Source organism: Copadichromis virginalis, linkage group LG2 (genome assembly GCF_057382275.1).
Source record: "Copadichromis virginalis isolate Kocher_CV1m ecotype Utaka linkage group LG2, C_Virginalis_male_GT1.1, whole genome shotgun sequence".
Classification (NCBI taxonomy): domain Eukaryota; kingdom Metazoa; phylum Chordata; class Actinopteri; order Cichliformes; family Cichlidae; genus Copadichromis; species Copadichromis virginalis.
The window spans coordinates 36,694,119-36,718,142 of NC_140619.1; the positions used below are offsets into that span (position 1 = coordinate 36,694,119).

A 24,024-nucleotide genomic window follows, 5' to 3' on the forward strand; every position below is an offset into this window, starting at 1 on the left:
ACGAAGGTCAAGCCATGTCTTGCTCTTAGCCTCTGCAGAGTACTGTGCATCAGTTTCAACAAGATCCTCAACACCACTGCCAGTATCAAACCATGACAGAGCCTCCACCATGTTATACAGATAGCGTATGATAGACACTCACTGTTTTACCTCTCCCCTCACTTCCATATGACCTGACCTCGATAACTCAGCATATCCCAGCCTTTTCTACCTTTTTCTCATCCTTAAGACTGACTTCCTCTCAGCGATGCGTCTATAGAACCATTTCTGATGAGCGTTCAGCAAACAGTAGATGGATAATCTGAAGGGTCAGATGCATCTCTCACGTCCTGTGTCAGGTCTTTGCTGGATTTCTTTCCCCATATTTCTTCAGCACATGACTTTCAGATGCTGTTCTTCTGAGGTAGTGTTTTAAAGCCTGTTAGTTCTTCTTTTGTCCACCACTTGTCCAGTTTTCTCAAGTATTTTGAAGGACACAGTGCACAGCATATTTTTTGATGCAAAAATACTATTTAACGCCTGACAAACGGTGTTATCCTTGGAATTTTATATCGATTCAACTAATGAAATGGGAGCGAATTATGCAACAGGCCGCTAATAACAATGTGCCTAAAATGTAATATTGGTTCTTTGCTAAGTTTTCTGTTATGTGTAAGATCTAAGAGTTTTTTTTCAATGCTTGAATGATTCATGGGTCATTTTTAAGACTCGTGAAAAACGCAAGCAAAGAAAAATAAACATTCATCAGGACCGAAATGAATGGAAAAGTAGCCGATGTCCAAACAAAAACTTTGAAAGACCTTCAGACACACTTTAAAAATTATTAGAAATTCTACTTCTTTGAAAGTGAAATATCACCAGATCAGCTCAAGACATAGTTGTGTTTCCATATTAAACGTAAATATTTTTAATATCTATTAACCAGTTGTGATGTTTTCAAAACATGCATGTTGTTGTTTATGATTGTGTATTTTTGTCATGTTAATGTCTTTCCAAACATTTTGTTTGTTTTTCTTGTGGATGAGCAGTTCCCCTAGATTACATACATTCATTAATATAAGGTCACATAAAATGTGAGTCTCTACCTCTGCCACATGTTCACGTTTTTTCTATTCAGCACATTAAGGCCATTAATACCCAAATAGTTAAGATAATTGCTCTTAAGAACCTCTTGCCTTCATTGTTTCTTTTACTATGTAGTCGGATGGTGGTGCTTACTTTGGCAAGAGGCAGTCCTGCCCCGAGGCTATGGGGATTCCTTTCCCCCATGTGTCAGCTAATGTTTACTGAGGCCTGAGGACTGAGGTTGGATCACAGGATTTCATAATCCACTGCCCGTACAGTGGAGCAAGGGCAAAAAAATAATTCTCTTTGTGTCAACAGTTGTTTCATTCATGGGTAATTTCCCCATAGCCAGAGACAGGGATAGAAAGGAGAAAAGAAATGGAGGGAGAGAGGGAGGAGATAGCAAGAGAGATGTCCGCACTCAAGTGTCCTGCTTCCCCAGGAGCTGCTTCATGATTTGGTTGTGAAGCCTCGCTGTTTGTATTCCACCTGAGTTGTTTCGTCTTACTCATGTGTTTTAACCAACTATGTATTTGAATTTATGAGAGCTATATAAGTCACGAGATGCAGATGATGTCAGCAGTTCTTAAAGAAAGGAGGGACATCTCTGGAATTGCTACTCAACAGTTTTCTTCTTGCTCTTTGGACTCTGGCTATGTTCCAAGAGGATCAATGCACTGTGGGAGTGAACGCTGAATGGCAGCAGTGGAGGTAAAACTCGCTGGGACCTGAGCGTTGACTGTGCAAGTGAAATGTTGGAAATACAATATTTTGTATGTTGCAGAGCAGCAGCGCACCCTCTTTGATGCTCGTTTATTTTCTAATTATAGTAGCAGTGCTATTCAGGTGTTTCGCTTAGAAGACTTACACTTTACAGTAATTTTAGAGCTTTTGTGATTTCAGAAGGAAAATATTGTGGAATCTTTAGCACTCAAAGGCATCTTTATCCAACAACATGTTGGTGTGGCTGACTTTTCACTGGCGTAGCCGACTGTGGTTGCTTAGATAAATGATTTGATTAGCAAATAAGAGGCAGTGCAAATTCAGAGAGGGAAAAAAACATCACTCAAAATTTGACCTCGTGCTTAGGAGTGAACAGAGACAGCTCCTTGTAATCCCTCTTAACATTAATAGGCTGAAGCAAAAAAAGGGGCAACTAAATGACGTATATTTGACACTGATTACAGTGACATTTATTTTGCAGCTCAACATGTAACCAGTCACTCCCAAACACTGTCTGTAAATATTCAGTTTGTTTGTGCTTGACATCTAACAGAAATGTTTTATGCTTTTGCTGTTTTTCAAACTTTTAAAAATAGTGTATTGTTTACATCTTCGATCATTTGATTGCACCTTTCTGCTTCCTAGCCTCCAGTTCATTGCTAAGATCCTGTGCGATACCGCAGGGTACTTTTAAATTATGCACTCTGCAACTGTCACACACCAGCCATTTTTCTTATTGCTGCCCACCTTATTAAGTCTTGCCCGACAACAGAGCGGCTAAAACAACTTCTTCAAACATCTCCTGTAGTCAAACTGTTAAACTTCCCCCATCAGTATGTGTTTATACTGCTGTCACAACTACAACCTGGTGCTCATCTGCTATGTTCCTCAGTGAACACAAAGGTAACAAAACCCCATGTTTTTTGTGGGCGAGCCATCACGGCCCTTTGCAGCATGTACATTCAACGCATACCCGCGTACTTTTTCTCTCCTCAGCTTTTCCCTGTTATCGGGGCCACGCAGGACTGCAAAAGCAGGATCATCTTAAGGTGGATAAAGAAGAACTTTCCTATCATAACCCTCTGGATTAACTGGTCCCTTCTCTATGCTGATATGAAAGTGCACTGCGTTGCGGGCATAGCACATGAGTATTCCGGGCAGACTGTGCACTTTGAGTCAAAGGTGAATTGTTTAGCATTGTATCACTATGAATAGGTAACTGATAGTGTTTTGTTGGTTGACTGCTGCACTGGCAGAAGTCTGTATTCAATAGTTTCTTGTTCAACCAGCGCAAATATACATAATGAGAAAAGAACAAGTGACGGCAAGAAAATGAAAACAGTGGAATTACCACCCCTGTTCCATAAATAGCAAATATGGCGAAATAATAAAGGGGGAAATGAAATATTAAAGCAATAACAAGAAAGCAGAAAACAATAAGAAAACATTACAAACACGCAGCACCATTTGTGAACATCACTCACCTGTACTAGTTTTATTCTCGTAGTACTGCATGTGTTTATTATACTGGCAATAAAAGCGAGCATTTGATAGGGAGAAAAATACCGGCATCAGCCTCCCAGTGGTTAGTGCAAGAGTGAGAATTTTTCTGACAGCTGCAATATCTCCTGTTTGCCCGAAAGTAAGTACACAATAAACAAATACCGACACTTTTGTAAACCCACTCTAGAATTGTTAGAATTAAATATTAAAGTTTTAGCTAATTTCAGTAATTGAAAAAGCAGCAGTGGATTTAGTCTATTAAAAAAATCATTTAAGTAGAAATGCTAATATATGAGGGTTTTTTTATTTCTTTCAATTATTGGGTTGATAAAGCGATTTGCTGTTTTTGAGTAGTGCGGGAATGTTTTGAAAAGTGCACCTCATCACCTTTAGTGTTGCTGACAAGTTGAAATACTTCACTGCACAGAGCTTAGCTGCTGGCCACTGAACCTAAACCTAACTCACTAATTAACTTAGTCTATGGTTAATTATGCCAGTAAGTTTAGCATACGGGCATACTGTAACGCTGCTGTGAAATGAGAATCGCTGAAAGACACCTGCATGAAAACACTTTCATTGATTTGACTCCTGTGTTCTCATATGTTTCATTAACTTTTGCAAGAAACTGATTGATTTCAACTGTGTGAGATCTAGTTCAGCTGGGGGCAGTGTTAAAATTGAATTCAGGTCTCAGGCTGATAGACCCTTTGTTTACAGTATTTACTGTAAGGTGTGCATTATTACATGGGCTTGTCTGAGTGTGTATGTGCGCGCATCCAAATGTGACGCTGGATGCTGTTAAAAAACAACATGCGGGATCAACCTTTTATTGCTCAAATGAACTGACTGTCTACATAAGAGTAAAAATTTGTATCCACTTCAGTTCAATTTGTGTAAATAAGCATATGACCCCAAACATTATCTCCATTATAAGCTACTAAGAGGTTGTGAAAACAAGTCAACAACCAAGCATTACTCCATAAAACTATAAAATGTTGCTGAAGCACAGCATACAATTATCGTATATCTGAATCATAACATCCCATGCTTCAAATGATGGGCCACTATTACACTTTTAACACATTACCTCACTGTAGTAAAATGCTCAGTACAGACTATATCACATCTCAAAACCACACCGATCTCAAGGTCAAGGTCAAATTTATTTATATAGCACATTTCAAACAGCCGATGCTGCACAAAGTGCTTAACAATATAAAAATGGTATTAAAAAGCAACAATGTAATACAATAGTAACATTAAAAAGACAATAATATCTCCAATCTCCAGCATTAACTGGCACCAACCCTGTTTTAGTAATATGCATAAAAGTCTAAACTACAATGACTTCATTAATTGATTGCCGAAAAACTGTTTTGCCAATTTTCTTCATTTTTCTAAATAAAGTTTTAATGTTCCCTTGAAACTATTGGGGGTTCTGTTTATTTTTTATTTATTTATTGCCATTTCTCTCCTTTTTGCACTCCCCAGAAGGATGTCAAGCTTAATGGCTTAATGTTTTACTTTTTCATCAACTATGTCCATTTATTCCCGTGTGTGTTCTGTAAGTGTCAACCTCATATTTAACGCACCAAATTAAAATGTCAGAGATGCTGTCAGATTTTTTTTCAAACTTATAAATTGCTGTGTTGATTTTATGGTTTAAATCCATTGGATTTTAAAAAAAAATTAAATAAATCTTCTGATGCTCTGGAGACCCCACAGTTTACTGCAGTGCATTTTGAATTTGTGCTAGTTTATCACCAACGATAACACCAAGAAAAAAAGTGAGCGAAGGATGCGAATGCAAACCAGACTCATTTCTCAGGCCTGGGCTTGGTTCCATTAGGTAAACATTACAAACGTTCAGGAGCTCCAACCCTCTATGGATCAAAAGTCGGTGTGTGATGCTAAAATACAATCTGCTACCCCAGACCACTCTGTACTGAATGCACAATTAAAGTATACTAAACAGCATGAACTGCCTTTCATGTGCCATCTCAGTAATCGCACTTTGCACAGGGGGATGAGTCTCCCACGGAAGCCAATCCTTCTGTATCCCTACATTTTCTGTTACCCAGATATCTGCAAAGGGAACTGCCACCTTCCTGTAGCACCTTACACCACCTTTAACGCCAAAGGCTTTGAAGACAGCTAATTTCCATACTAATTTCTTTCTTTTCTCCCCACCCCCCCCCTCACCATAATTCCAGACCAGGCACGAGGCAAGAAGACATGTGTTGCTTGATCTAATGGTGGGGACTAATTGCATTCTGGGATACATGCCTGGAATTCAAAATGTTCAACAAAAAAAGCATGTTGTGTAAGCAGACCACATACAACATCGAGACAATTAATAACCCTCCTTCAGGGAAGAAATTTTGGACTGTCCAGCCTCCCAGAGGACTGCACTGCTGCCTTTATTGATATCTGTGGTCAGATAGAGACAGGCCCGCCATCCTCAGGCAGCATGACTCCACTGGGGCTCCACTGTGACTGGACTGTTATGAAGCCAACTTAGCCAGCCTGCTCCAATCATAGGAGCACAAACAAGCTCCTAACCACACTGAATGCTAAGCCAGATCAGTCTCGGGGGTGGTTTGTCAGGTTTTGCAGGATAACATAGCATGAGATTATTTTTTTCTCTCTCTCGCTCCCTCTCGCTGTCTCTCTTCCTCTATTTCTATCTCTGTGTCTGTTATTTTGAATTCACATGTCTCTGAGGAGGAGAATGCCTTTTCGACACATGCTGGCACGCACACACACTCACATCCATACATAGTGGCATAGACACAAATGCGCCTGTGCGGTTACACCCACACGCACTCTCACCTCCTATCTCCCCTCGACACAAGCAGCCAAAGCGTTCAAGGTCTCCATTTATATGGTTCAGCTGTGAAATTAAGATGAGGTGTTGACAAGCTAATGTTGAAATAACAAACCTACTAATTTGCGGCTAGCCTTCTGTACCCTGTGCCATCAAATGTTCCTCAAACCCAGTATTAGGGTGCTGAAGTGTAACATGTTAAACTGGCACAATGATAGGGCAAAGTCCTCTGGTGGCACATTACGAGAAGCAATAAACATGACCCTCCTGCGTGCTACTGCATCTATCACACAGACAACATATGGGTGCCTGCAGGGGTGACTGTGCTTACCCACTGGGGTTTGCTAACAGCACTGTCATGGTCACTAAAAAAGGAAATGTAATTTGATGAAAAAAAATAAATGAATACTTTTTTGTCAAAAGGAAGTCAGCAATTGTTTAAGTGAGAAGTTTCTGTCTTAAGTGAAAACCACTGCAGAAGATAGAGCAAGGCAATGGTAGGCAGAGAGGATTATTTGTTAGTGTGGCCATGCTGTGGAGGGAAGTGTTCATCTGTGAATATAACCTTATTGTCGCATTTTAGAGCATGCAGTCCAGTAAGGCTAGTCGGGATTTAACGCATTACCACGGCTAAGTCAGGCACAGCAGCTCAAAACATTTTTGGATATTAGATTAGATGGACAGATTAGAGAGGAATTTAAAGCCCAACAATATGTTTTTCCCTTCTTGGCTCCCCAGGCAGTGAATGCAAAGATCAATCAACACATTTACTTAACACTGGCATATGTCACCACCTATTAAACGCAGCTAATCACGGCCACACATGCATCAATTCAGAATCACAGCCAGACCCTAGTGACCATGACGTCTCCGTTCACTGCTTCACTCTGAGGGGGTGAAAAAAGGTACGCAGCCAAACTAATTTGTCTTGACGAGAAAACAGCTGTAAACACCCCCAAGAGGGGGGGCGACAAGATAAGTGCCATGTTGTTGAGATGGTATCAGATGGCGACAACGTCCCACCCAGGCACCACACACTATTTTCAGGTGTTCTATCCACCATGTTGTGCCTATTAATCAGAGCTGACACTGAATAAACACAGTAGCACAAAGCTAATTGACCATACACCACGTGAACACATGTTCACAGATCCTGTCTATTGTCCATTCAAAGCCTTAGGTTTGTGTGTCTTTGTTGTTTTAGATAGATAGATAGATAGATAGATAGATAGATAGATAGATAGATAGATAGATAGATAGATAGATAGATAGATAGATAGATAGATAGATAGATAGATAGATAGATAGATAGATAGATAGATAGATAGATAGATAGATAGATAGATAGATAGATAGATAGATAGATAGATAGATAGATAGATAGATAGATAGATGTGTGTGTATTTTGCTCCTTGAAAAGGCCTAGACCTAACAAAGACAACTGATTTTGCACGCTGTGGTAATCAGATCAAAAGGAAATCTTTTGGTATTGTGCCCATGATTGCGCCTATTGTGCTTCATGCTATGGAAACAGGAAAGAGATGCTAAATATCATGATTCAAATGATCAAGGATTCAAAAACATGAAGCTCTAGAATTTTTAATCAATAAGGCAGATTTGGTCCAAAGCACACTGACGAAAGAGTATTTCTTTACCGGCTCAGGTTGCCTAAAGCATTCATAGCTCTAAAATACTTGATTTCCCAATACAGAAATGTTTTAAAGAATAGGTAGAGGTCAATGCTTGTCAAGGGAAAAAGAAAAATGTTAAAAAGAAGCATTTTGTTGATTTTGGAGGAATGCTACTATAATGGCAGATATGACTGATGTAAGGCTAAAAATGGTCGGTAAAGTATATCCTGCTTTTTTCTAAATGGATTTCCATCAGGCAGAAATGAGAAAATCAATAGATGGAAAAAAAATAACTATATGCCCTGTACTTTATATTTTTCAGATTTTATCCTTCATCTCATTAACTGTTCTAAAGTTTACACAAGCATATTCCTTTATTATCCAACCTGTTGGGCTACATTCAAAATTTTAAAAGAGGAAAAAATGATCAAGTAAACTAGAATGACAACAAATTGTTTATATTTCACTTCATCGGACTATACAGTAATTTTACAATAAGAACAGACTCAAACATAATTTAATACAACGAATTGCTGATGTTCTAAAACTGTAATTCCACTTGAACAAAAAAGCATTTAAACTGTTATTTATCATACAGACGTTCAAATAGAAACCACGAGAGAACATGAGAGGATTCTACACAAAGTCTGTTAATTGCCATCTAACAGCATAAATAGCTAAACCAATTATGCATAAATAGAATAAGCTTCTCTTAAATATGTTTCATTCAGAAGCAAATGGGTCATTGGGTTACAAATTATTAATTGTTTAAACATCAACAAACTGCATATTAAAATGATGCCGCTTTTGATGATCCGGAGCCCCACCAACCAACCCTACAACTTCAAACAGCCACATTCAACAATCCTTTCATTCATTTGCATCTGTATATAACAAGGACCGTATCCATTCTAATGCACGGCCATCTGAATCCATTTTCTGCTTGTATTGAGCAAAGCAAGGAAACAGCTGTATTTCCATTAAACCTGATGGAGGCTATTCAAGGAAGCCTTGGACATTCACAGGAAGGCATAAGATCAGATCTGTGAACACCAGCTCTTAAAGAATGAGATAATGTTTGTGCCTGAAATGTTTGTCAGCGAAAGTCACAAATCCAAGGGTTTTTTTCAGCTATATGACAACACTCCAGCAAATAAGAGAGGAAAGTATGATGCCATAGAAATACTTGCATTTTATATCCACTCACTGATTTGCAGAGAAGTGACTGGGAGGGAGGGAAATGGTATCGAGTGGTAACAGGATGAATGACATAAAACAAAGCTGCAGCCACTGTAATCTGCCACTTTTGGGTCCCATACCAATGCTTTGGTAAACTCCGGATTCAAAATGCGATTCAATTAAAAGTCTCACATCAGCCACCAGCATTTCAGACAAAACAAAGTTGCTGAAAAGCAGAAAACCCGTCAATTTTGCCGTTGCATTGTGCACACAGCCATGTTGGTGTGCCCAAGGGACTGTGTGAACACTCAGATGGATGGTGAGAGTTGATACTAATTGATGTATCATGGACAGGCACAGTGTGGAATGGAGTGGAGGGCGTATCGTCATTGACGAGAGGTCCATAGATTAAGCTTGTCAGTTCCCCTTCCTTTTTATGCCTCTGGCAAGGGGTGCTCAGGAGGAATCAATTTTTTTGAGAAGCCGTATGGGTGAGGACCATAATAATAACATCATCCTCAGCTCCAGCCAAAATAAGCACGGCCATCTTGCCCAGTCTGAATCGATGTACCACTGTCTTTGCTGTCCTATGGTCGCTCCTGTAAGTCCATTGCTGTGCATGGGCCAAGATCCAATGCTGGGCAGGACATCGAGGTGATAATGCCAGCATCTGTCAGAGAAGCTTAGATATTCCTTTCCCAGCAAGCAGCAGGGACAGACTATAGATCTGTGCCATTCCTTGGCAGCAGAGGAGAAAAAAAGGTTATCAAATAAAATCAGTCATTCTCTGTGTGGACTGGTTCAAGCTTCCCACCACAAATGCTTCAAATAAACTCAAAAGTGATGTGAGGTTGTGAAATTCCCTTGGATTTAAGACTGCTCTGCCTTCAGACTTCAGGTTAAAGAATTAATCTCCACCCAGCTTTAATTCACACACAACACGGCGCTACATACATGTGAGGAAATAAATGTATGTTACATTTAAAAAAAAAGAAAATGATATTTTGGTTAAAAAGACTGAATTTTCTTCCGAATCACAAACCTATTAATAGCCAGTATAAAATGAAACACTCAGTGCAGCTCGTGGTGAATAGTTTCTATCAAGAATAAATGCTGCGTGAGTTTAAACTGTGACACAGATGTGTCACGACTCAAATAAGGGCATAGTTTTCTATCTTTTCTGTTAGGTGTTGAAATGTACTGATTATCACTTTCCTATTTTGATGTATAATATATATTTTTATGGTAAATGTATCATATGTTGTTTCAGAGTTAAAAAGACTGTAACGTGGTGTAAAAGAGAACTGAGGCTGGAATATTATGTGTGCTCCTGAGCCTGACTGACAGTTTAATGAATCGGTGGACAAGTAAACACATTACTTTACTTTCTCGCAATAAGTTCTCCTCTTTTTCTTTTTTTTTTTTACAGAACAAGTAATTGTTGTGGTTAAAGAAAAACCAAACACTAATGTTAAAGCAGACAATGCATCATCACTCACCCACAACAGAAAATTTAAGGATTTTTAATGTAGCTGTAAAATCAATAAAAGACACAAAGGTACGTCAACAGCAGGAAGTATATTGAGGTAGATTGTAGCTCATAAATGAAACATGCCATCGCTTTCTGAGAGAAAGAAATACATTGTGGCTAAATTACTGCTGTAGTTTATGATCTACCCTGCTGCTCCAGGCAGTGCTGTTGCGTTTATTCACACAGCACTCAACTGAAGGGTGAGAAACATCTCCAACATTTTTAACCTCTTAGCCCTCGCCACATACTGCAGCTCTTCAATCAGAAAATTTTCATACTTAAGGTTTTCTCTTTAACCTTACTGTACTGGGTTGATGGCAGAACTCAAGCCCTTTTGCAATTAGTAAGTCAATCTCTTAACACCTAAAAAACACACAAGAAACAATAAGTCCATCTTCACTTATTGCAAACTGTTGCTCACCCACTTTCCACCATATATGAGCACAATCAAAGCAGCAGTTTTAAGTTGCTCATTACTTTAATTGACAGTTTTTGTGAAGAACTTTTCTCTCTTTTTTACTTACAATCAAGCAAACAATACAAGCCTCTGCATCATAACCTCAGACTGACAGAAATACAAAGCGTCCTCTCCACTGTTTTGCACATACAGTGATCAGAAAGCCCGGAGGAGAAAAGAAGTCCCTTGCCATTGCCTAAGGTTGTTTAACTCAACATTAACAATGTATGAGCTTAAAGATTCTACTGGCACCGTCTTTGTACAATTGCAACACGTCTTAAAGATGTTGCAGCAAAGCAAACAAGTTGGTCACACTTGATTTTTTTGTCAAAATGTGATTTCTTTGTGCAAGAGAAGTTTAGACGTCCATTAAGACATTAGGGCATCTGAATCGCTTAAACATTAAGTGGTTCTTTTTTTTTTTTTTTCTTAATCTCAACATTTAAAGAGTATGGAGCTGATAGTAATTCTAAACTTCTAAGGACAAAAATTTGTTCTGTTCTGGTGCGGGAGATACAGTAATGTACTCTTTCATATCCATGTATTCTGAAGGGTTTTTGGTCAAGAGAGTACACAAAATCAGGCTCAGTGAAGCTGCTGTAGCTTGATTTTTTATTAAACGGACACAGCTGAAGCTTTTGTTGTGAATAGAAACATAAATGAATTTGGTAAATTACATCTTTACATTGCAAAACAACGACCGCATTCTCCTTTCCACATACAGTTCAACAACCCTATATCGATAACAATGATTGGATATGGCTCAGAACTAATTCTCCTCCTGGTCAGAATATTAATTGTGGTCAAACTCTAGACTTCTGTTCTAATAAAGACAGGGAATTGATTTGCCGATGTGCTTCATTGTTATTCTTGTGGCACGCTATTTGTTTTTCGTGGGGGTGAAACAGTCTGGGGGTAAAATGGACAAGCTGGAATAACAGAATCGAGCGGAGGCTGCGGACGCTAGGTGTCACCCTTGTGACTTTGAAATCTGCCAGCCCTAGACAGGATGTGATGGCGGCTGAGCGCCGGTTAGAGTCAGGCAAGCAGCCTGGCTGCATGGGAGGAGGTGTGCGTGCGTGTCTGCGTGCAAAGGGCCGGCTGTAAGCGAGTGTCGCTTCCATCTGAATGAAAAGAGTGAGATTTCAAGGAGGGCGATGACAGTCTGCAATATGTGCAGAACGACTAAACTTCATATTCAATCCTTTTTTTCTTGCCATAGTTTCCTGCTTGTGTTGGCTGAGATTTAATGGTGGTAAACTGGTCACATTAGATGGAGCCATAATGTCAATTACCCATTGTGGAGATAGCACAACGGGCGCCTTGAATGTGTTGTTCCATTATGACCATTAGCTGTAGGTAGGATGAAGGTCACGGTGAACCCAACTCATTACTGGCCTTATTAACAAAAGGTTTAATATTTACAGCCATTAAATGGCGTAATAAAAATCATTATCTCTATAATTAAAAACACTCTGTTGTAGGCTTTCTATGGTTCTCGTGTTCATTACAAAGTATTTAACAAAATAATGAACTAATAGCGATAAAAAAAAAATACAACAACGCTAGCATCAAGGAGGTATGAAACAGACAACTGGCTGTGACCGTTCGTGGGGTAAAAGCTTGAGAATTTCTTTTTATTTTATATAAATCTGAGTTACTATTGATTCCCCCCCAGCTTGTTGTTACATGGAAGCCATCATCTAGGCCTATAATATTTGTTCATTATTGGAAATTGCCTCACCGTGGTGCCCGGTGTTGCTGAAGTTCAGAACATTAGATGCATGACAGCCACGTCTAGGGTCTAAATGATGCAACACGATGCGTGCACTTGCAACGGTTGTGGGCTATAAGATCAGCAGGCCGTGGCTGACTCTAAAATATGCAGCATAAGCCAACAGTAAACACTGTCGAGTAGTTTCGATGTCTGCTCTGGCACGGAGGTGACCACACCTTGACGTATCACCTCTTGTCTCTAACAAAAGTCAAAAACAAGAGCGAGTATTCTCCTGTTGAAGATCTGTATAGTAAAATATGACTTGTTACATTTAATGGAGCACAACAGTAGAAAGGAACGCAGGGGCAAATCTGTGAAAACTTATCCGTGGGTTCGCTTCTCCGCTTCTGCTGGAAGAAATTAGTCTGTTACTCTTGTCTGTGGCATTCGTGGGAGTCTTTTCAAAGACCCCCATGGGTCCCCAGACCCTACATTTGGAACCGCATTCTAACGATCATCTAATACTCAGCTTCGTGTTTCGGCGTGTACGACGTAATTGCCCGTCAAGTCGTCCATCTGCAGGAGAACAGGTAGTTGGCCGCGTTTCATTGCTGTACTTTGCCCCACCCACCAGCAGCTCCAGCCCTCCTGTGTAACCCCTGATTGGCTGAGGGGATTGCGGGTCCTCAGACCGAGCGCTCGCCTCGGAGCTGAGAGTTCGCCAGTGTGCACCAGTGAAGCGAGAGGAGCGCTTGTTGGAGTCAACTAGACAGCCTTCTGGCAACGAGTAGTGATTTCTTTTTTTCTGCCTCAACCAGGCTGGATATAGGCGACTGTGCTTCAGTTTGCTGCAGCTAAACATGAAATGCGTTTTGAACATACAGTAGTGCTCTGACAAGGTTTCCTCCCACAGGCTTTTGGCTACATTTTCATCGGATTTTTTTTTTCTTTTTTTCTGTGTTGCATGGACTAATAATCGGGATATGTGAAGCCTTTTCCAACTGACACAGAAGGAAATCAATTAGTAAGTAAAAGCTTGAAGACTTACGGAGGGGACGAAAGACTAAATCTGCTGGAAATAAAAAGGTAATCGGGACTTGAGTGATGTGATGAGACATTCCTGCAATTGCACCCTCTTTTTTTAAGCAAAGCTATCCGGACTTAGGCTGTTGAATAATTTTGCGACTGCTGATTCTTTATTTTATTTTATTTTTTTCATCAATTGTGCAGTTTAAAAGCCTATAGCTGTCTATCGATAAGGAAATTTGACCACTGCCTGTATTAAATTGCACAAAACAAGATGTTTATTCAAAATGCGACTTAAATATTGACTGGGATAAAGGCTGAAAATCTAACACGGACTTTTAAGCTCCTTTACTTTATCAACAAAGAAGTTTTTTTTTTTAAATTGTGGACTTACTCAAAGGAATTTTGTGTCTATGCAGTCCGAACATTTATTTCTAGTTCCAGCCCACTTGAAAATGGACGATTCATCGCACGAGTTCTGTGTAAGACCACTTTGCCGCTTGATAAGAGCAGCACGGATTTATTCGACTAAATCAGTACTGTGAGAAGATTCAGCATGTTTTCACAGATCTGTCGTCCCCAGTGTTTCGTCCGCTGCAGTAGACCAGAGGATGTTCCCTGCCTGTGGAGAGTGAAATAGGCTAAGGCACTTGTTAGAATTTTAGCTTTCACACCTAGATATAATTTTCATACATACGAGATCTTCATCACTCAGATACTTTTTGGACATTTTAATGAGATGGTTAATTTGCATAATTTTTTCCAGTTGTCTCTGACGTGTACCTCTGTGCGTAATTATCAAGGTCTTTGTTAGGCACAGGAAAAGTCAACAGGTACAATGCAAACGAAGGAGATGGAATTAATACAATTAACTGCTGTGTTCCTCCTTTTTTGGGTCGGGACTGAAGCTGTTATCAATTTAAAGTATGGAATAAACGAGGAAATGAGGGCCGGGTCAGTGATAGGAAACGTGACAAACGACGCACTAAAGCAAGGATTTCAGATTGCACCGCAGCCCCCGTACTTGAGGGTCATATCCAATTCACATCCTGGATATGTTGAACTGAGTCCAGCAGGAATTCTTACAGCCCAACAGAAAATAGATCGGGACGTATTTTGTCGACAAAACCCAAAGTGCATTATATCCCTAGAAGTGATGTCAAACTCTATGGAGATCTGTGTCATCAAAGTTGAAATTGAGGATTTGAACGATAACGCACCCAGATTCCCTACGAGCCACATTGACATAGAAATTTCTGAGAATGCTTCCCCTGGTACCAGGTTTCCCCTAGAGGGGGCAAGCGATCCGGACTCGGGGATCTTTGGAGTGCAATCATATTCTATCACTCCAAATGAGCTTTTCGGACTAGAAATAAAGACCAGAGGGGATGGGTCGAAAATTGCTGAGCTTGTTGTGCAAAAATCGTTAGACAGGGAAACTCAGTCCCACTATACATATGAAATCAGCGCAGAAGATGGAGGAGACCCACCAAAGATAGGTGCGGTCCAGTTAAATATTAAAGTAATTGATTCTAATGATAACAACCCCGTTTTTGACGAGCCAGTGTATACAGTTAATGTGATGGAGAATTCCCCCCGTAATTCATTAGTCATAGACTTGAATGCAACGGATCCCGACGAAGGCACTAATGGAGAGGTCTTGTACTCGTTCAACAGTTACGTCACCGAGAAAACGAGGGATGCTTTCAAAATTGACCCCAGAACCGGGGTTATCACTGTCATTGGTGATTTGGATTATGAAACGACGCAAATATATGAAATCGACGTCCAAGCCAAAGATCTAGGTCCAAACTCTATCCCAGCTCACTGCAAAGTCACCGTGAATGTGATGGATACTAACGATAACCCACCTGTCATCAGTTTACTCTCACTGAACACAGAGATGGTGGAAGTTAGTGAAAACGCGCAGCGTGGATATGTCATTGCGCTGGTGAGGGTGTCAGATAAGGATTCTGGGGCAAACGGCAAAGTGCAGTGCAGGCTGCAGGGTAATGTTCCGTTCAGACTACAAGAATATGAGAGCTTTTCCACTATACTTGTTGATGGCAGGCTGGACAGAGAGCAAAAGGACACATACAACCTGACCATCCAAGCAGAGGACAGTGGCATCCCCCCTTTACGCGCCACAAAGTCGTTGGTAGTAAAAGTCACAGATGAAAACGACAACCCTCCCCACTTTCTTAAGCCACACTATCAAGAGATGGTGATGGAAAACAACCTCCCTGGCTCATGCCTGCTAACAGTATCAGCTGAAGACCCTGATCTGGGGATGAATGGCACCGTTTCATACTCAATAGTCCCTGGTGAGATTAAGCACATGGATGTAAACACATATGTCAGCATAAACCCATCAGGCCGCATTTATTCAATGAGGTCGTTTGATCATGAATACACTAGGACTTTTGATTTCAAAGTGCTGGCCAGAGACAACGGCAATCCGTCTTTATCAAGTAACGCAACAGTGCGCATCGTCGTGTTGGATGTCAACGACAACACACCTGTTATGACAAACCCTCCGCTGGTTAATGGCACAGCGGAAGTTTCTATCCCAAGAAACGCTGCGAAGGGTTACATGGTGACCCAAATTAAAGCTGACGACTATGATGAGGGGGAGAACGGGCGGCTGACCTACACTATCTCAGAGGGAGACAGGACTTTCTTTGAAATCGACCAGGTGAACGGAGAGATACGCTCCACCAAAATGTTTGGGGAAAACGCCAAATCCACCTACGAAATCACAGTTGTGGCGAGGGATCACGGCAAGCCCTCCCTGTCCTCTTCGGCCTATATAGTGGTGTACCTCTCTCCAGACCTCAGCGCGCAGGAGTCTATAGGACCTGTCAACTTGTCTCTCATCTTCATCATCGCCTTGGGCTCTATCGCAGCTATCCTGTTTATCACCATGATTTTTGTGGCGGTCAAGTGCAAGAGGGATAACAAGGAGATCCGGACGTACAACTGCAGGTACTGACTAAAGCCCGTGCGTGCTTGTGTGTATGGATGTATAGATTTGTGTATGCAAGAGGGAGAGAGAGAGAGAGAGAGAGAGACATTTTGTGTGTTCGCAGTCACGCTTGAACCTGTCAGTTGTCAGTGCATTGCTTTTGTTATGCAGCATGTAAAGGCTTCTAATCTGAGGACAGCAGATTTCTTTCCACAGCTGAAATTGAGTTATATCTAAATAATCTCTACTGCATTAAATCAGAAACATTCGCTAAGGCCCACTGTTCCGTGTTAGCGGAACATGATTGATGGATTTAATTCTTTCATTGTAACCAATTGACTCATAAATATGACGGTTCAACTGTCATGTTCAATTTGCGGATGTGTTGCCGGACAATTAACGCCCCACTGGCTCAATAGCAGAACCAGACATTTATTATTTAACCTCCACCGTGGCTGATTGGCTGTTATCAGCTTTAATCTAGTGTGATTATGGATAGTCCTCAAGGATCATTCAGGCTCCCCTCTGCCTTTCTCTACAAAAAGTATAATAATGTAAATATAAATATAACATAAAAAGAAAAAGAGTTTAGATTCTATGAGAGTATGTAAGTCATATCCCACTCATTAACTATGAAGACTGCTTCATGGAAAGGAGCAGATTATTGTGTTCCTCAACTTGCATAGCGGATATTCTGTTATGTTCATCAGTCTGAACATCAGTTCTGGCTTTGATTTCCCCGTGCCACATTACCACTAAATTTACATATAGATTGGATTTGAGAATTTAACCTGAAGCTATAATCATATTTTGCTCCAAACATTATTTTGTTGATTTAAAGTTACTTAATTTTTTTTAAGCAGTGGTGGTCATGAAAACGTGAGAACTGACTTAAGAATAATTGTTGTTGTTTTTTTCACCATTAATTACAAATGATGTACATATATGTATAAAAAATGTTCCCTTGAAATTATCACAGGCGTGTTTCAACACTCTTAATTGCAAAGATTGGACTTGGACTAGAGAGTTCTAAGAGGAAAACATAATCACAAACTATGTCTCCATCACAGTCGACCCCTTTTTTTAATTGTTAACAAGAGACACTAATATCTCCTGGAAAAATGTTATAAACGTGTTTTTATTTGAGCCTGTTTGGAAATACAGGGAAATCTATTTATTGACATCTCGACAGAAACATTTCTCACATTTTTTTTAATGTCAGTTGTGCATTTTCTTCAGAGAAAAAAACCCCAATGATAGACAACAACAAATTCAAAATTCAGAACTGCTCCCAGTACTTTGCTCTCCGAGTGTGCGACACTATCCCTGCTGGGTGCTTTAATCAGCACTGATGTGCTCTGCTTCTCAGTCGCCACCTCGAATATGAGGAGCAGTTGTCTCCAATTTATTGCTTGTCCTCTGTCAGTCTTTCTGACTCTGAAGATTTTCCCTCCCAGATTTCATTGTGGGCACAAAGTAGAAAGAAAACATGTTAAAATGATAAATGAAACAGCGATGAAGCATTTTCTACCCTTGCAGCTGCCCATTTTCTTTCCTCTGAATCAAGGAGGAGCAGAATGGGGGTTGTTTCAAGATGCAATCTGAAAGACAAAAAGGAAAAAGACAAACTACAGTGGTGCACCTTCTTAGTCAGTGTGATTTTAGGAATGATAGAGGATAAGTGCTGCCTTTCAGAGAAGAACAGAGGTCAGTGAGGCCTAGTAAAGCAGAGACATGTTTGACATCAGAAAGGATCGGATACATTCAGGTAATTCAATTTCCTTGGCAGCTATAGTTTTGTTATCAAATTATTGTGGGAAACAAACCATACCCCCCATGCCATAAGGTTAAAAATGACCCTTTCCAGTCTTTGAGGTAATGCAGGTGGTAAAAAGGATCACATATTTTCTTGAATATGTCTAGTGAGGGTTGCACTGATCACTGCAGAGTATTTGGCATCTGTTCTCCTGTGGAAAACTGCAGGGCTGTGTGAAGAATGGATATTTCCCCCAGTCTGAGAATCCTTTGATAAAACATGGCTGTGTTGCTCATTTGCTCTCGTTAAAGTCAAAATACTCAGTTCAAGTTTGCAGCAGCCACTGAGAGCAGCTAAATGAATTTGAATCTGCAGTTCTCCTGCACTCCGTGTTGCTAGTGGGCTCCCTTGATAATGAAAGAAAAAATGGAATTAGTGTGGGATGTGTGCTTTGAATGTGATTGCATATACTGCCGATGCTGCTCGGTATCAGTGTGCTCTTTTTGCTGTGCTTCTGTGGTTTTGGCATGTTTGCATATTGTCTGCCTGTTTGTGACATGTCAATTGTTGAGCATGCAAATGCAAACAAACAAGGGATAACAGCTCCACTGCAAGCTTCGAGTGGAAAGTCACTTACGTGCGCTGCTCCACCTTTGGAAAAGGGCAATTATCCCATGGTTGAACAGTGTCCTAGCTGGCATGGTGGGGAAACTTTTTGACCATATGGGCAGGGGAGGGGGAAGGCAGAACACTGCTTTATTGAGTCTGTTCAGTTTCTTCTACTTGCGCAGGGTCGCGGAGTACTCATACGGCAACCAGAAGAAGTCCAGCAAAAAGAAGAAGCTGAGCAAGAACGACATCCGCCTGGTGCCCCGAGACGTTGAAGAGACAGACAAGATGAATGTGGTGAGTTGCTCATCTCTCACCTCCTCGCTCAACTACTTCGACTACCACCAGCAGACCCTGCCGCTGGGCTGCAGGCGCTCTGAGAGCACCTTCCTCAACGTGGAGAACCAGAACTCACGCAATGCAGCTCCCAACCATGGCTATCAGCACCCGTTCACAGGGCAGGGTCACCAGCAGCAGCCAGACCTCATCATCAACGGCATGCCACTGCCAGAGGTGAGATAAAATCCACTGTGCTCTGTCCTTGATCCTTGGCTGGGCTGCTTTGGCTTTAGAATACATTTTAAATTTGAAACTGATTCCTGTGATTAAATGCAATGGTTTAGGAGAAACAAAGAAATTGTTACTTTTGTAATTTTAGCATTTAGTTTGCTTGATAATAAATAACAGGTATATGTGGGCAAAAATATCTAAAAAAAAAAAGGGTCCAGGGATATGTAGCATTCCACTGTACCAAAGAACACAGTGCCAGTGAAATGTTGGTCTATTATTGATGGAAAAGCTGAGCCACTGAAATGGCAATATGTCAGTCGATCTGAGAGGAATCCTTCAAGGCATTTTAAGGTGCTGAGGCACTGAAGCTGTCCTTTGATGAGAGTGCTTTGCCAAGCAGAAGTTGGAGGCCTAACAAAGTGGATTATTTGGCATCTCTTACTCCACTTGTTTTTTTATTTCTATGTGCTGAGCAATTGCAAAAAAAACCAGGAGTTTGTCCACCTGCCAGATGTATTGACCTGGCTAATCACCTCTACCTCACAGCATTTCAGGTGCTAACAGAAAGAATAATCATTGCTTAAATCAGTATGTCGTCCATTTGGCTACAGCATTACCGCATGGCTGCTCTGCACAGCCAGCCATTGAATTACCCTGACACACCATGCATGGCTCCAGCAGAGCAGTGAAGGTCTGACTTGAAAGGCTATTCAAGCTGACAGGTGTATGCCGACCAGCTGATCCTTAGTTTATAGATCTTTTTGTATGTATGAACTCATCTATTGGATTCTGTCGTCAACCTTTCTTTTTTTCTTCATGACCCACTTCTCCTCAATCCCATGGGAGAGGGGGACATTTAGATTTGTATGTGTGTGTACTTGTATCAGAGTATTTACCACACCCACTCATATTAGTGGCAAGCTCCACATATACACACACACCCTTGTAAAGGATGGTTACAGTCTCCATTTGACATTCCAGTGAGGAGAAGGTGGGGGTAGGGGGTCTTAAAACAAGGAACACAAGATGGATATTGATATATTGACTGGATGATCCTGAAAGATCCAGGCACCAATGGATTGTGAGAGGTCAATGAGACCTACTTACAGGCATGCTGATTTACTGAGCCTGTCTGAGCTGGTTCCAAGTGTCTGTGTGTGAATAACACAGGTGGAAAAAATGAAAAATGTAGTTGTGTCAGTGGAGGCAGAGGTGTGGGATTCAGCAGGTACATGAAGTGACCAGTTTTCTGTGATTGTGGCAGCTGGTAGGCAGTGCTATGCAGGTCAACACAACCCTCTCTCTCTCTCAAAAAAAAATCTACAAGATATCCACTAACCTGGTAAAAAAACAAAAACTTGAACAGCATCCTGTCTCTTTGGCTGAAGCATCCAATAAAAGCCCGTTTGCCGCAGGATCAGGACACCCTTTATTTGTTTCACCTAATGAAAAAGGGGAGAGGGAGCAAGTAAGGAGAAAGATTGATTTTGATGATTCCATATGCAAAGCTTAGAGTTGTCTTGATAGAGCTGTGTGAGGCCAGATAAAGAGATAAGGAGTGAGCCAGGGTGAATATTGAGTCTTAGTGCCAGGTGTCTGAGCCTCGACCACGTTTTCTCATTTTCTTGGAGGCAGTTAGTTGGCCTAATAGAGGCTGGGGCTGTTTAGCATGCAGCTTCCCTCTCTCTCCTTCTTCCACTAGATGTTGACAAACATCTCTTTGACCCGACATTTGCACATTTTCTGGACCGAGAAAAGAGAGTGTGTGTGTGTGAGATTCACTAAGTAAAGAAAACAGTATCAAGAGCATGCCTTGTCCCCCAGCAGATAACCCAGCACAATGACATTGTCACTGTTTTCTTGGCTCCTCATTGTGACACTTGCAAGAGACAGAGGCTATACAGGATGTACAAATGTTACTCTTAAATTAAAAAAAGAATGTTTTGGTATAATTACAATGCCATTTATAGCACAAACAAACAGCAGTGGGATGACTGTTAATTGCTTTGTTACAATGAGAAAGCTTGGGCTTGAAACCACTTGACTCCACAAGTCCTCAACCCATATCCCATTGACTGGCTAGGACACACGAGTGGCTGCACTGTTGTGATTACTAAGGCTGCTTTGTCCCCAAAAATTGTTTTCATCCTGAGGGCAACCTCGTAATTATCCATGATTCATTTATCCTTTGTTTTTACACCACGGCACAGTGATGTCGCTGCATTTGTTTATTTTCCAAACGTGTAGTTTAAAATTATCAGCCATCAGAACCTTGTCAGATTTGGTTTGTTAATGGAGGGAAACAGGATATGGGCTTGTATCTGTTTGTAATTTATGCTTTTGATCAATAGAAAGTTCTCCTCTATTGTTAGTTCATGTGGGGCAGCGAGAATCCTGCTTATGTCAGAGCAGCTGGAGTCGAGCTTTTCCTGCGTTAGACAAAGCATGCTGGCACACACACACACACACACACACACACACACACACACACACACACACACACACCTACAGCAGTCTTTGCCAAGATAACAGTGACAGGTCTCCCCAAAGGCCTCATACCTGTAGTTGCATTGTGTATATTGCATTCTCCCTCGTGAGAATGTGGACCAGTATATCATCCATATACATCCCTAAACATTACTGTCCATTGTTTGGAAAAGCATCAGCTGTGAGATGTTTGTTAGACCTGCCTGTAGTAGCACTAATATGAATGCTCACAAGAGAATAGAGCTGTCTTCCATGGCTTAATTATAGTGAATCACTTGGTGGGGGAGACAATTATACAGTAAAGAAATAGCCTTTGGCTAGAATGTGTTTTTGAATTTGTAATGTGTACTAAGGCTCCTCACACCTGTGATTCCAGATAATGAGTATAGCAGGAAAATGAGTTGTCTTACTTCATCGATTAGCCTTATTCAGGTAAGAGATCTTTTTTTTTGTAGGGAGGATTTATCAGAACAAGGTGATGTGTAAAATTGAAGAAAAAAGCGATTTGACATTGTGTTACACAGTGTAAAATGCATTCGGTCAAAAGTATGTTTTACAGGATAAATTGATTGATAACAGAAGCAGTCATCCAACAACCCAGCAATCCATATGCCCACCACACCCCTTCAAATACACTGTCCAAGTTTTAGTTATATAACAAGAAAAAAAAGTACCTTTTGTGTTTGCACTCGCAGTCAATCAAAGTATGCTAAATAAGAAAAAAAAAGAAAGAGATCTGCGTATCTGTCTTGCTGTTTTTCCCGTTAGTAACGAAGACATTTTGATATTGATGTAGGAAAGACAACAGGGAGTGGTTCCAGCGAGGATGCACATCCCTTGCTATCACTTCACATCGGGACAATATGCATGGGAGCATTCAGACGTGTCATATTGAGCATGCAAAATAGATGTCATGCTGTCAGTGCATACTACACATCTGTTGAAACTGCCAATCTCCCCCCACACATGTACTCGTGAATACACAGGCACACACAATATTTCTTATGGAGTGTCACATTTATTTGAAATATGGGCTGTGACATTATCATTTACATCATTATGACTGACTCAGAAATCTCAGAGAAGGAGGAGTGAGAAGCATATTTCATATTTTCAATAATCAAACAATGCTGTGAATTTTGCATTTAAAGTACACTTTTAGTGTCGTGTACTGCCGGCGCGTGGAAATGTTGCTAAAATGTTTTTATTTTAGTGTCATGTTTAGTGTTTGATCTCACAGGACAGTTCTGGTGTCACAAATTTACTGGTGTCTAGTTCTGGTCACAGATATACCTCTGCAACTCTGAATAGCTTGTCAAAGACTAATCGTGTTAGGAAAGAGAAAATGACAGTTATACAGATGTCGTGCAATAAGGGGAGGGATACATAACACCTTGATCTTGCATTTTATTTCATTTATTTATTTATTTTTTGATGCGTTGGAAGACTTGGGTGGGGTATGTTACATTCTTTAACGTCTCCTATTTTCAGACCGTTTGAAAAAGAATCGTTTCATCTACAAAAGCCTCAGAAGCTCACTGATTGAGTGGCAGTTGAATCTGTTAATTATTTAGAGAGGTGATTTGTAAGGTAGAGACTTCAGAAATCTTGTGCTTTTCAAGTGTCAGTGTTTATAAAGTGAAATAAAGCAGCATCTGTCAAAGAAAATTAAAAGTGTGATGTGATGTGCTTAGTGGCCTCTTATATCTGATTGTAATTAATTCGCCAAACTGGTCAAGCTGTAGCTGACAGAGCAGCGTTACTCAGCAAGATGGTTTTCAGTTCATGTACAACTAGTGCTAGTTTTACGCTTGGTTAGGTTTTTATAGCCTTGACCCTAACCCGCAACACCCCATCACCGCGTGTCATTCTCGATGTCGCAAAGCTACAATGAAATGACATAACAACCCCAGGCAGCCAGTCAGAAGCATCCAGCCCCGCCGGGTTGCCGCCCTATCGTCAGGATCAGAGCATCCAGCCCCGCCGGGTTGCCGCCCTATCGTCAGGATCAGAGCATCCAGCCCCGCCGGGTTGCCGC

General features: G+C 40.8%; 1 protein-coding gene across 4 annotated transcripts in view; it reads left to right on the forward strand.

The window, feature by feature from the left end:
* Positions 1-13,342: 13,342 nt before the first annotated feature.
* Positions 13,343-24,024, forward strand: part of pcdh19 (protocadherin 19) — a 51,830-nt gene continuing 41,148 nt past the window's right edge. The window contains exons 1-2 of one of the 4 annotated variants that reach the window (XM_085433564.1): positions 13,343-16,644; positions 19,154-19,502. In XM_085433564.1, the coding sequence (XP_085289690.1) occupies positions 14,498-16,644; positions 19,154-19,502 (2,496 nt within the window). In that variant the 5' untranslated portion in view covers positions 13,343-14,497. The remainder of the gene's footprint in view (positions 16,645-19,153; positions 19,503-24,024) is intronic. The other 3 variants (XM_085433566.1, XM_085433565.1, XM_085433567.1) reach the window with 3 other exon arrangements.